Raw genomic sequence first — 14,308 nt, 5'->3', positions numbered from 1 at the left:
CCAGTTTTGCAGACTGCTGGGGCTTGCTTCCCAGAACTCGGAGCTGGGCAGCCCTGTGAGGCGATAGGTGCTGGGTGGGCGGTCCTCTCAGCTGAAGGAATCACTGCACCGAGTTATGACCACCCCCAATGGGGAATGTCCAGCCGCTTCACATCAAAATTATTAACTACCATGGAGGGACCACATTTTTAAAAATTTGTGGTTACTAATATAAGTGTTTACTCGTGTCAGTTTTCATATTTATATTGCCTTTCTAAATATAGCCATGGAGAGCTGCTTGAGATAAAGTTTTGAAATTATTTTACAGTGAGTTGAGAACTCTAGCTCTGATCTGTTGGTTAAAACTTTACTGATCTATAAAATTCTAATTTCAAGAATGGTTTTTCTGAACAAAACCATTCTAAACAGGGATAGAGCTGGAATGCAATCCTTACCTCAAACTCTTATTAATGTGATAACAATATGGTATTAGTATAAAGAGATTTTTAATTACTAACAATGTTTCTAATACTCATGAATTAAAAGACGCTGAGCACAAATTCCTAATGCCCGTAGTTAATAATTGTTAGTCCAGTGCCTACCTTTTAAAAGGTTCAATGAATGTGAGCTGAATGGAATCCAATTGAATTTAGAATCAGGGAGAAGGCAGATCTGAATGTGAATACACTTATGACCAAAGCAATTAAGAATTTTCTGGCCCGAGTCTAAGTTGTAATAAAAACCAGCTTCTTTTCCAGTGCGTACAGGTATTCAACACACAGGAGAAAAAAACGAGGGAGAGCTCCACCACAACACCTGCATGTGGTGATTTTTAACATTTTCTCCAAATCTAAAGGGGCCACGAAATCTCCTAAGATATTATGTCATCCATAACTTTACCATGAACAAGGTAAATTCCTTTTTTATTATGCGATTTTATTGAAAGTTCAGTGAAAACCCCACCTGCCAAAAACCAATTAGACAACAGCCAGCCTTAATTAATCAGAATTTTTTTCCAGACATAATTCTTTGTAGGAAAAATGGTGAATAATAACAAAGCAAACTGACACGAGGAGCCATCACGCACGTGTGTGCGCGCGCGCGCGCACACACACACACACACACACACACACACACACACAGAGCACTTCTGGGAGATGCTCTCATTGCCCATAGCTCCTCCTCTCTGTCCAGTATTGGGAAAAAGCCCTTCTGGATAACCTGATGGCTCCTGTCCAGATCTAGCAAGCTAAGTTCTATTTCTTTCTTTAGAAGACTACGAAAAAGAAAGTATCATGAGACTGCACGATAAAAGAAGACATTATTATTGATAGGTTTGCAGCAGAATTAGAAAGTCCACTGTCTCTTAGTTGATATTTTCAGCAATGAAATGTGATACAGATAAACATATAAAGAAAGAGCCTTAGTACCTGGAAATTTATATTTGAGAACACGTGTATGTGCATGGCCGTGGGTAAACATAGGCCTGTCACCACAGGAGCACAGACTCCAAGAATCTTGGTCCTTAAAGGAACCTAACTGATAATCCCCTCTAAAACCCCACCTAGGGAGGGAATTTCTACAATAACACTTGGCCTTTCCTTGAATATCTTCATTAATGAGGGACCCTCTTCCTAATGAGTCCATTTAAATAATTATTAGACAACTCTTGCCAACATCTCTTCCACAGATTTTGAAAGCCTTATTTCTAAAGATGTTTTCATTCATGGAAATGAGCAAGTGCCAAAACTCTGGGAGGGGCTATGACACTAAGCGCTAGAGAGTCTCCATTAGGGTTGACTTGGGAATGCTTGCAAGAGATTAATACAAAAGGCCCTAATATAAAACATAAGTATATATTGAACTGTCCAGAGCAATCCAAGTTTATAGAACTATGTCTTATTCATCTCTGAAGTTTCTACAAGGCACGGTACAGAGCCTTACACAGACTGAGCACCAAAAATATCAGATGCATGAAACAAGAAAAAGCCGAGGACAATTGAAAAGATTTTCCAGTTTGTCTTGCTTCTAAAACTGGTTGAAATAAGGTAATGTTCCGTTCTTTTTTGGAGGGAGGTGATCTTAGTTTTTTTTTACAATATCGTAAAACCTTAAGACTGGAAGAATCATTGGCTATGTGCCTCACATTGGTCACCACAGCTCCCTGTCAGGAGAGCACGAGGCTATACAAAATCTTAGTCCTTACTCTTGCATGTTGATTTAAATCAGTTCTGATGGAGAACTGTGGGCCTCCAGAGTGATCTGACTTGCTGAAGGTTCTGGCAATGGATGTTATGGCTGTATGAATTTTCTCTAAGTAGGGCCATGATCACATTTTAGATTAAAAAAAAAATCTATTAAGAAGTTTGTATTCAAATTCCACATGGTACAAAATAACAGTCCTGCTTCCTGACGTGCTTTTTACACAATCTGGTTAAGTTAAAGCTTCCTTTTATTTGGAGCAGCAACACTTATGGAACTGGTCACTGGTTCAGAGCTAGGCCAATATTCAACACTGGCTCTCAAGACTGAATTTGGCTCCCTTAGCATCCAGCCTGCTCCCTCATACTCTGCACGCAATGCCCAGGCCAGCAGGACCAAAGGGACACAGCCAGCCTCCAACAAGGGCACCCACCTGTGCTGAATGGGATCGAATAGACAAAGCTCCCTGGAATCTGCTCAGCGGCTCTTCGGTACCAGAGAGGGAAATGGTCTGCATTAAAGATGTTCTCCTTGTCTCCAGCTTTCAGGAAGTCCCTTGAAATAGAAAAGAATAAGAAGAGCATGGCACCACTCAGCAAGGAAAAGCCAGACATGAGTGCATGCCAGCAGCTTTTGTTGGGTAAAAATAATGTTGGCTTTTAGAACCCCAACCTGCTTTTCTCAGTACAGAGAGGACCTGTGTAACATTGTATACCCCAGATTACTCAGAAATATCTTGTAGAGTCCTGGCAGTCAGACTCCAGTGGGTGAAATGATTTTTCCTAGTATACCTAGTGAACTAATAGTCTTAGCATCTGAAGCAAGCCAACAAAGCCTCCAGAAATCACACCAGAAGACCAAAGGGAGTCAGAAAGCTTTGTCTTGCCTTAAAATCCAGACACACAGATACATATCCTTGAGAGGATCAACATCTTAGGTAGATCTCTCTCTTCTTATAAAAAGGGTAAAGGAGGTAAAAATGGGTCCACATGGGGATCTTTGCTTCTTTCCCCCCCTCCCTACCCTCCAGCCAAACAGGACTGTTCTTACTTCTGGATACTAGGGACTGTTGTGGTGTTGGGTGAGACAGGTCTAGGTTTTAGGCAGAGCTGAATGATCTTGGGTGAGTTACTTGGGTTAGTTACTGAGTCTCCGAGCCCCATTTGTTCATCTACAAAGTGGGAATAATAATATTACACTTACCACGATACTATCAGAATAACATAACACCATGTGTGAAGGGGCTAAGTAAACTGAAAGTGGCTCACACAAATATATGGGATTCTTAAAGCCCAAGAGTTTTTTCATTCTCTATGCTTTAAATGGAAGCTGTGAAGTGATAATTTCTTAGACTTAGGACTGTCTTAGGACTGACTTAGGACTTAGGAGGAGAGCAGTAACCATACGGCAGAGGCTGACATCACAGGTTGCTATATGTGTGTTACTACACGTGCTCCAAAAGGCCACACTGAAAGCACAGGATATATTGATATTGGGGATGGTGGCAGGTTACAGAAGCCATGAACTATAATGGATCTAATTCCAAAAGCATGTGGTGGGGACAGGAGATAGAACCTCAGTGTAGGAGCCTGATGATAGTATAGCTCTAGGATGGGAACTTTCTATTACCCAGACCTATCACCAATACTTTGAACTCTTCCTTGTATGCTCTCTTTAAAAAAAAACATAGAAATTCTAAAACCTTTCTAGACCTGGCTAATAGAGCGCATCCAAATAGTTGGGTATCAACAAATATCATTTGATTGGAGTGGGTAGGCAGGTATAAGACACTAAGACAATGGAAGTCAAGGTGCCTCTACATGAATCAATGATAGGATTTTCCTGAAGACAAGAATTGTTTCACCCAACCAGATAACCAATGAGTATTCACTTTGAGTCACAATAATGTCACAAAGAATTCATAGTTGTAGATACTTTTAGCTTCCCAAAGCAGTTTCACATCCGAAGGTTTTCTGATCCTCACAGTAAACCAGGGAGATCATTAACCCATTTTTCAGATGTATCAAGTGAGGTGAACCAGGTACACATCCCAGCAGTCCTGAGTGTGGTCCTGCCACATTTTAAATCCAACACAATCACCTGTATATAAGACTAGCAAGGTGCTATGTTTTGTTGCTGTTAGTACTTTTCTTGTTTATTTGTCTTAATCTCAAAACATACAACAGTTTTTTGCTCTGAGCACTAGAAAGTCTATTCCTGTGTCTCCCTTTGCCACTCTGGGTCCTAAAAGGAGAAGGCAATGTGTATCCCAACACTTCTAGTCCTTCCTAAGAACTTGCATTCTGTAAAGTAATTGTTTGGGGGTACAGGGGTAAAGAGGAGTTGAAAAGAATCAAGTCACAACTATAGTCAACTTCATAAATGACAAATTTGAGAAGTTGAGGAAGAAAGAGTCCTCAGATGGGCATTAAAAGCCAGTTCACAAAGCATCCAAAAATCTATGGATCTGCCACTTACCAGACCTGGTCTTAAAAGATCATATGGTGGGTGTCCGGGCCTCATCTAAGAGACACAAGAGCACAGCTAAGCTGGGCTTAATGGGACAGGAGTGTTTCCTCATTGGGCTCCTGATGGGCCAACCCCTCTCAAATTGGTGGCCACCCTGTGCCTTGGTTATCCCCACCTCCCCCCTCTCAGGGACCCTGAAGGTCAGGATTTGTGAAGTTCCATGGTAACCTCTGGAATCACAAACACACACTTTGCAAACTCTCTGAATCTTAGGCTCCATTCATCCCTGGCCTAATAATGTCTCTTACTTCAGAGAAAAGAAATTGAGAAAACATATTAATGGGCTCAGGAAAGACTTCCCAGGCTCACACCAGCTCTGGTCAAATACCAATTTGAAGAATTAAGACCCTGTGGCTCTCTGAAGACAGACACAGGGGCCAAGCAGTGGTTTAAAAGGGCACCTGGGGCTTCCCTGGTGGCGCAGTGGTTGAGAGTCCGCCTGCCGATGCAGGGGACACAGGTTCGTGTCCCGGTCCGGGAAGATCCCACATGCCGCGGAGTGGCTGGGTCCGTGAGCCATGGACGCTGAGCCTGCGCGTCCGGAGCCTGTGCTCCGCAACGGGAGAGGCCACAACAGTGAGGCCCGCGTACCACACACACACAAAAATAATAAATAAATAAAAGGGCATCTGAGGGCTTCCCTGGTGGTGCAGTGGTTAAGAGTCCACCTGCCAATGCAGGGGACATGGGCTCAAGCCCTAGTCCAGGAGGATCCCACGTGCCGTGGAGCAACTAAGCCCATGCGCCACAACTACTGAGCCTGCGCTCTAGAGCCCGCGAGCCACAGCTACTGAGCCCATGTGCCACAATTACTGAAGCCCGTGCACCTAGAGCCTGTGCTCCGCAACAAGAGAAGCCACTGCAATAAGCCCGCACACTGCAATGAAGAGTAGCCCCCGCTCGCCGCAACTAGAGAAAAGCCCGCATGCAGCAAAAAAGACCCAACGCAGCCAAAAATAAATAAAATAAAATAAATAAATTAATTAATTATTTTAAAAGGCATCTGGGTACTGAACTTGGTGACACTCTGCCCACTGTCCATCTGGGTCTCTTTAGAAGAACAAGGAAACACTGTCAAACCCGAGAGCCACCAGAATGCCTGCTCCCGAGTGTGGGGCTCTACAGGCCCTCAGTCTCCGAGCTGAGGCACAGAGATTTACTAAAACATATACAAACAAATAAACACCAGACTTGAAACACTGCTTCTCGGGACAGGCAGGAATTCCTCAGCAGAGCTGCGGGACAGCTGAATGCCCTCCAGTCATTTGTCAGGAGGTGAGTGAGTCCTCCCACTGGCTGTTCCCCTACCAGCCACACCATCTCCAGAGTTGAGCGAAATGACTCACCAGGGCGGGAGAGGACTCCAGGACAGTGGACAGAAGCCAACAAGCGTGAAAAACACAGAGTCGTGGAAGGGCCAACAATGGGCAGGTGAAGACATACACTGCGGTGCCCGAGGTAGAACGGAGAGGAAAAATGTCAACAGGCCTGGGGTGGCCTGAATTTTGTTTCTACTGCTGGTGGAATCAATAAATGGTAAAGCTTCCCTTTCACTGTCCCACTTCAGGAGCTCCCTACTTACTGATTGGTGAGCTGCTCGGCCCCAACAAACAGGTTGATTCTCGAGAGGCCTGTGCGAGTGCCGAGGAAGGCCACCTCCACACCCTTGTCAGAATTCCTGAAACAGAGCAGAAGGAATCAGGGGGATTCTGCCAGACAGTAAGCAGATAATGGCTTCTGCATTTTAAGACTCATGGAATGTTTTATGAAATAACAGTCTTGAAGCCTGAAATTTTGGAAGAAATTATAGAAACATATGCACACATGCACACACAGGATGCAAACTCTTATTCCTTACAAAAGTTTTCGTGGTAATTCCTGCCAGAAAAACTAAGAAGTCCACGACCAAAGAAGCAGCAGGAGGAAATAAATGCATCCCGAATGCTAAATAAACACACCTTTATCTCAAGGTTCTGGGTGCAAGTTCAGAAAGAGCAGGCCAACTTTGAGGAGAGGAAGAAAAGCCTTAGAGCTAGCTGTTTCATCTGATGCTACCAAGCCTATTCTTGGTTCTGAGACCATTAGTGGAATCTGCCATTAGCGAAAAGAAGCAACTGAGTCACTGACTCAAGTCTGTAGTATCCCACAGCCTGGAAATGTTTAGGACTTGAATTCTACACCATTTTGGGGGCACCAACTGGTAACTTCTACTAAAGAATAGGCCTTATCCTCACCACCAACCCCAGAGGGATGAGTAAAGAAATGACTTCTGTAAATAGCCCTACAGGACGCCACACATAGGAACTCTAAGGACAGCCTTAGCAAAGAAGACTCATTTGAAAATTCAGCAAAGATTTTTTTTTCAACATTCAAGGCAAATTTTATATGTTTGAACATGTTCTTCAGGGTTTTCTCAGTGGATACTTCTTCAGAAAAAGAGCAAATGGTCTTTCTCCACAAATACATAATTTTATTCTACAAAAAAATATGAAGAGAATACTGATTCCTGAGTTTGCTTCCCACCCTAGATGCTAGTAGCAATTTGATTCCAAGCTTTATCCAAGTCATCTTCAGTATAAGATAATTTAGTTACTTGATCTCTGATGGTTGTCAAAGTGGTCAATACTACCTTTAAGTATTTAAGGGATGAATAAAAACAAACATTATGCATTTGTTTCTGCTCGTAGCCTACAGCAAATTGTAAAGTCAGGCTGCCCAATCAGTTACAGATGTGGACTACAATGCAAGCTACCATTTTGGAAATCTTTAGCATCTGTTAGGGGTGAATCAGCAATCTTTCCACAGGATTTTGAGTTTCATGAGAACCTAAAAGAAACATTTCCACTAGAGAATGCAATCACAGGAAAGGCTTTGACTCTTTCCAAACCTCCCAGGGAATAAGATCCATGCAGGTAAGCAGTCCAAGGATACCCCCAAATATAATGAGAGTGGTTATATCTTTGGGAGTCCAGACTCATGTATTAAACTACCTACCTTACATCTATGCTTAGGAGTCATTTTAACTACAAAATGTCTAGAAAAGAATTCTGGCCATGTCCAGTCCCAAACCCGCTCTTCCTTCACTGTCTCCTGTCCTAGGAAATGGCACCACTATCTACCCAGATATTGATGTCATTAACCTGAGAATGATCCTTGACAGCTCAGCCTCCCTACCCTCACAGCGTGAACCCACCACCAAGTCCTGGGGGTCTTACTTCCAAAGCATGCCACAAGTAAATCCCTTGTCTCTGTGCCCACTGCCACTGCCTTGGTCCAAGTGGCAAATCCCTTGAACTGCTGTAGGAGCCTTTACTATTTTTCTTACCCCCATTACATTCTATTACCCACATAGCAGTAGAAGGGTCTTTTTTAAAAATGCAAATCCGATCATCTCCTTCTTAAAATCTTAAAATGTCGTTCTTAAAATTCTTCAATGATTTTCCAATATTCTGAGTATAAAATCCAAAATCCTTAATCTGATTCCCAAGGTCCTGAACCACCAGGCCCTACTGTACCCTTGTCTCCTAACATCTTCCAGCCTATGCTCTACATATCAGTTCTGTTGGCCTTCTTTAAATTCCTCAACCATGTCAAATACTGTCTCACCTCAGGGCCTTTGCACATACTGTTCCAATTCCCTGGAATGCTCCCAGGGAACCCTTGAACTAGTTCCTGCTCAGAAAAGCCTTTCCTGTCTTGTATCTCCACTCTAAGTCTTGTTACTGCCTACATGTCTAATTTTCCTTCATAGTTATCACAATTCTTAATCATATAGCACACTATATATCACAGGTACCATGATGGTGAGGACTGTGTTTGATTGAGTTACCTCGATTTCACCAATACCTAGCCCAGTGCCTGGAACATAACAGACGTGCAGTCAATATTTGATGAATGAGTGAATGAAAATGAGAACAGAATGAATAATAGACCTGATATAGGAAAATATACAAAACAAGATAAAAAAAGGAAAGGAGCTAATAAAGAATAAAAAAGGAGAGAGAACTGAATAATGTATGACATGAAGGTATAAGGAAAAAGGAATAATTGTCTCTCTTATTTTTAATTGTTAACAGCCTACTTAAAATAGTAAAATACTAGTATTAATATTAAAAATAAGCTGCTGAAGCAGTTCTCACCCTCGTCTTTGACAACAACTACCATTGCCTGCCCTCCTCCCCCTACATCCTCCACTTCAGAAATAAAACTGCAGGGTTATATCTGACACCCTAATGAAATAGAGCTCTCACTTCCCTGTCCTCCTCACAACCTAGCCTGGCCCAGATCCCAAGTTCCCTCTAGACAGTGAAGGTGAGGGAGCCATGGCAGGGCAGGAAGCAAAATGCTCCTTCCGCCTCCCTCTCTCTCGGAAGTGTCACCCTACCTCAGCATACCAAATTTCATGTAATGTTAAAACTCAAACAAATTATATGTCAAACCCAGGAGCTTGCCATCCAAGCCAGAGCCGCTAATCTGCTCTAGCTCTTGTGGTTTGGAGCTTTGGGGAAAATTAAAGAACTTTAACACCAGCCTCCTAAAACAGTTTAGTTCTTTAAACCATAACCATATTTCGGACGGCTTGTGGGGAAATGGCCATGAAAGGGGGACACGTGCAACCACTTACTCAGATTTGTTGAGGGCGAGGCTGGTCCAATAGGCTTCAATGGGAGCACTCACCACAGCATCAAAAAGGACTTCTTGTATCAATTCTTTATCACCTGTTGGGAGGGATAGACTTGAGAAGATGGCTTTGGCTAGACCCCAAATTGTAGCATGAGAAGTGCACACTGGGCTCATTTTACAGTATTTACAGGCTACTTTCTCCTATGGTGTGTTCCTGCGTTAACCTCCCACCAGCTGAAAATATGAAACAGTTGACACCTGATATGCCACAACACAAGGGCCCCCAAAGCATTTGGATGAGATGATAGTAAATTGAGAGTCGTGGGTGTCTCACGCTTCAGTTTTCTACTTTCCCTCCCCATCTATTAGTTCATGCCATAGACCAGCACGCCAGCTCTGGGATTCGGAGATCAGAAGGCAGCACTCCTCAGTTTGCTCTTTTCATCCCCATTTCTGTCCTCTATCAAAATTTGCAATTCTTCAGGGCCCTGATCTTGGTTGTAAGGGAAAGGGGTGTGATAGCTTAAGAACGTCTGGGACTCTTATTTTGTCATTCCTTCCATCTAAGATTTTTTTTTTTTCATTTTAAAGTAGGACATCTGTCCTTATCCAAACGAATTCTTTTTTTTTTTTTTTTTTTTTTTGCGGTACGCGGGCCTCTCACTATTGGGGCCTCTCCCGTCACGGAGTACAGGCTCCGGACGCGCAGGCGCAGCGGCCATGGCTCATGGGCCCAGCCGCTCCGGAGCATGTGGGACCTTCCCGGACCGGGGCACGAACCCGTGTCCCCTGCATCGGCAGGCGGACTCTCAACCACTGCGCCACCAGGGAAGCCCCAAACGAATTCTTGATAGAGCTCTGTGGAAGAGGCCAAGGAATCAGGAGGATATCATGAATCTAGCAGAGGCATCCTAGAGCCCTACAGCTTTATCACCTAGCAGGCCAGTCATCACCTTAGCTGGTGGCCAAGAAGACAGTGCAGTTTTGTTATAAAAGCAAAAACTGGAAATAACTCACCATCAAAAAGACAATGAATAAATTGAGATAATATATAAATTTAAAATGAATAATATATAATTATATATATATATAAATCTTAATATACAAAGTAATGAAAATAATGGCACATACTATATATGGATATACATCCATATATCCAAATATTAGCTACTGGAACTAATTTATCCTTGTTCAGGGACTGTTCTTGCACTTGGTGAGCATCAGGCCTGCTGCTGCTCTCTCTCTGCCCCCCTTTCCCTGCCCCCGTCACCAGCTACTGGCCATTTCTGACTCACTGAGCTCCCTCAGAGGGCACTCTGTAGGAGGAGGGGCAGAAGACTATACAGTGCAAAAAGCAACATGTCACAGTGGCAATCCCACACCGGACAGAACCAGGAGGCCTAGATTATGGCCTTGGATGAGACAAATCCTATTTCCACCCCTTGTTTCTCTTTGTAAAATAAAAAAGCAGATATCGACAGTCCCCTCCCAGTTGAAACATTTTCATGTTACTCAGGCGCTTGACTAAATGGTTTGGTAAGGGGAAAAATCCAATGTGAAGTGTTAAACTGGGATTGGGGATTCTGCATGACTCTTGGTAACCCACATTCCTTTTCCTGTTCCTACAGGAAGCAGATATTTGGCTGGATTTAATGTGACTGATCATCTCGGCCAAAGCAAAGCTTCCCATGAAAACTGAGGGGAAATATGGTCTTGAGTTCACGCACACACACACACACACCCCCACCGTCCAACCACCATAGGCACACACACATGCATTTGGAAGCACACTCACATTGGAGCAGAGGTTCTTTGCCTTTGAGGTAGAGCTTAATAGCTTCTAGTTGAGATAGATGACGGTGCTCTGGGTGTAGGTCAGTGTTGCAGTAGGACCTAGGAATGTGACATGGCCCAAAACAAGAACATGTACATATTTATGGCATCACTTTCCTTTGCTTTTGAACCAGGAGAACTGGGCAAGGGAATACAGACAACTTGAAATCAAAGAGGGTAATAAACACCAATGCCGAGGAAGAATCATTCCATTCTTACCATTCGTCTGCCAAGGACACATCAGGGTGTTCTAAGTCATGCAGGCCTGGAGGTCAAGGAGAAGGGCATCATGAGTAAGTACCATCTGTGTGGGGCACTGACCACCCCCCTCATGCTCTCCTGTGCTTCAAATGTTCTAGGGCAAGGCCATGGGGGGTGGGGGTTAAGGGTAGACATCAACACCAAAGATATCTGCCTGAGAAAAGGGACTTTGCACATAGGAAACAAGTTCTGTTCCCAGGCAGAACCTTCCCCCCACGTCCACCTCACTCAGCCACCACTGCAACTTTCCCTGGCAGTCTCCCAGGAAAGCCTTAACTCCCTGAAGATAAATGATGCACCAGTGAGTCCTGGGAGAGAAGCTTAGCAAGATGGTGGAGACACCAACTTTGGAGGCCCGTACAGTACAGCCTGAGTTGGGAAATTGGGTGGGCCACTAAACTGCTGTGTGATGTTAGCAGGTTGATTTACTCTTTCTTCACGTGCAAAACAGTAATAATAATAGTCCCTAACTGACAGGTGGTTGTGAGGGTGAAATTATAGGTTGAATGATATGAGATTGCCAATACTCAACTGTTTTTGACCAGCAAAAATTGCTAGTTGATACAGGATGCTAAGTTAAAATGAATCATCAGTCTGGAGAGGTAGCTAGAAGAACTGAGGCCTGCAGGGAATTGGGGAGTTTTTATATATAAAATACCCGAGACACCCTAACTCTGTGAAATCACTCTTTTTCCTTGTGTCTTTATGTGACTTCATTTTGATGGGTCATGAGCAGACAAACACTTCTGAGTGACAACCTCAGGAACTCCAATTTTTGAGAATGTCAGTTTCCCAAGTGACCAACAGTATCTTACTGCACTCAGGATTCCAGTTTCCTCCTCAAATACAAATGTACAAAATAAATAGCAAAACACTAGAACTATCATCACACACTCCTGTTTGATTTTATAGGAAGTAGGCAATGAATTATATAGAATATCATACTATATGACCCAAGTGGCCATATCCTGGCTCCAACACCTTCTGGTTGAATGATGTTGGGAATGTCGCTTCAACTCTTTGACTTATAGTCAGAAGATGTGGGTAATAGTGCCTAACTCACAGACTGCATGAGAGGGTTGAACGGAATAGTGATTAGTCCCTAGGACAATCTATGCATCCATCCATCCTTTCTTCCCTTTCTTCTTCCCTCCACTCCTCCCTCCCTCCCTCCCGTTCTTCCTTCCATATATTTACTGAGCATCCACTATGTGCCAGGTACTATTCTAGGTCCTGAGAACATAGCAGTGACCAATACAAAAATCACTGCTGCTCTCATGGTATTTACTTTCTAGCATCAGAAAAGAGATAAGTAAATAAAGTTAAAATACATAGCCTATCAGTAGTGAGGGCTATGAAGTTAAGAGAGAGAATGAAGCAAGGAGACGGGGTACTAAGAGATGGGGGGGGATGAGGGAAAGAGTTTCACTGTTAACAGTGGGAGTCAGATGCTTCACTGAGACAGTGACTTTAAGCAAAGACCTGGAGGAGGTGAGGAGAGAACCACGTAGTAACTGAGGTGCTCGCAGCAGAAGAAACCACAGCTGCAGAGGCCCTGAGCTAGGATCTCACCTTCCTGGAATACTGGGTTAATGATATCAATTCTACATATAATATATTTCTAGTTTCTGTTCTCATCAACCTTCATCTGCAAAGTCCTCTCTGCCTATACTTCATAGGACCTATCAATGAGACCCTGAAGGGAAGATCTTTTTGATTGCTTCCTCTCTGAGTTCCTAGGCCACCAAGGAAATATGATTGTTCTCTAACCCTCTCACCTCTGATTTTGATCCTCCTGACAAAATCACACCTACTGTTTGATTGATAATGCTGACAATAATGACATAAGCTCTAATTTATTGAACAAGTACTGTGTACTACATATACATAAAGATAAAGTGTCAAGGAGATTCAGAAGAGAAACGACTTCAGCAGGTAGAACTACAGCCCATACCTTTAACCTCAGTAGCAACTCCTTACATTGTGAGCAAAATCAGCCTGTTCGCCACCTTGGTAATACCTGCCATTGTCAAGGCAGGTTGAAAATTCCTACATTCTATGGGAGATCATTACTAATTTTTATGTATGAGAAGAATACAGTTGGTGGATGGATGATTCTTATGAGTTGCCTCAACAGCTTTGTGGATGAAAGCAGAACATAAATGAAATCACGGAAGGCCATCACTAGTTGGGAGTCCCACCATTCTGAATCAGTCTCGGAGAGCAAGGTAACAGCAGGTGGGTAAATGGTTGAGTCACATGTCCAGGGATTGGAATAAGGGTTGGATAGATGAGCAAATTCTTCAGCTAACCCAATAGCTGGCTTCAGGGCTTTCTTCCCACACAAAAGGATAAGATGGATGAAGGCAGCATCTTACCTTCTTCAATGGTTACATTCCCTCGGAAGAAATATTTCCCATGGCCTCTAGAGAGCGCCACACCTAAACTGTGCAGAGAAACAAAGCAGACCTTGAAATCCATGACACTGACTGGAATAGACTTGCAGGTGAACTTTATTTTCCGTTTTCACATTTCCATTTCATGTTCTGTAAACAATGTTTTTCAAGTTTACTTTCAAAACCCCACAGATTATAGTTGATGTTGGTGTTTCTTAGATTCAATCAGCCGCTTCAGTGTAATTTCTGATTGGAAGGGCAACAGCAATGGGTGGCTCCTGCGTGTGTTTAAAGAGGTGTGGCAGCTCCTACAAGCCCTTCTAGCAAGCCCTTCTTTTGGATGCTCTTGCAAGTGCTACGTGTCCTGCTCTTCACTACCACCTTATGCACCCCTGCCCTACATTCAGCCACACACGGCTCTTTCCAGACTGTAGAGTTTGGGACGAGGGAAAATTAACCCCTTCTCAATGGCAAAAATGAACACT

At 43.3% G+C, this 14,308-nt stretch overlaps 1 protein-coding gene across 2 annotated transcripts in view; it reads right to left on the bottom strand.

The window, feature by feature from the left end:
* CACNA2D3 (calcium voltage-gated channel auxiliary subunit alpha2delta 3) overlaps window positions 1-14,308 on the bottom strand; it is a 788,131-nt gene that overhangs the window by 148,867 nt on the left and 624,956 nt on the right. For both annotated transcript variants that reach the window (XM_073811245.1, XM_073811246.1), the window contains 6 exons: window positions 13,806-13,873; window positions 11,386-11,431; window positions 11,129-11,226; window positions 9,335-9,428; window positions 6,293-6,388; window positions 2,615-2,736 (listed from right to left, as the gene is read on the bottom strand). In XM_073811245.1, coding sequence (XP_073667346.1) covers window positions 2,615-2,736; window positions 6,293-6,388; window positions 9,335-9,428; window positions 11,129-11,226; window positions 11,386-11,431; window positions 13,806-13,873 — 524 coding nt within the window. The remainder of the gene's footprint in view (window positions 1-2,614; window positions 2,737-6,292; window positions 6,389-9,334; window positions 9,429-11,128; window positions 11,227-11,385; window positions 11,432-13,805; window positions 13,874-14,308) is intronic.

Source organism: Tursiops truncatus, chromosome 10 (assembly GCF_011762595.2).
Source record: "Tursiops truncatus isolate mTurTru1 chromosome 10, mTurTru1.mat.Y, whole genome shotgun sequence".
NCBI classification, from domain to species: domain Eukaryota; kingdom Metazoa; phylum Chordata; class Mammalia; order Artiodactyla; family Delphinidae; genus Tursiops; species Tursiops truncatus.
The sequence above is the reverse complement of the archived record's forward strand: the minus strand, read 5'-3'. Positions and strand labels throughout refer to the sequence as shown.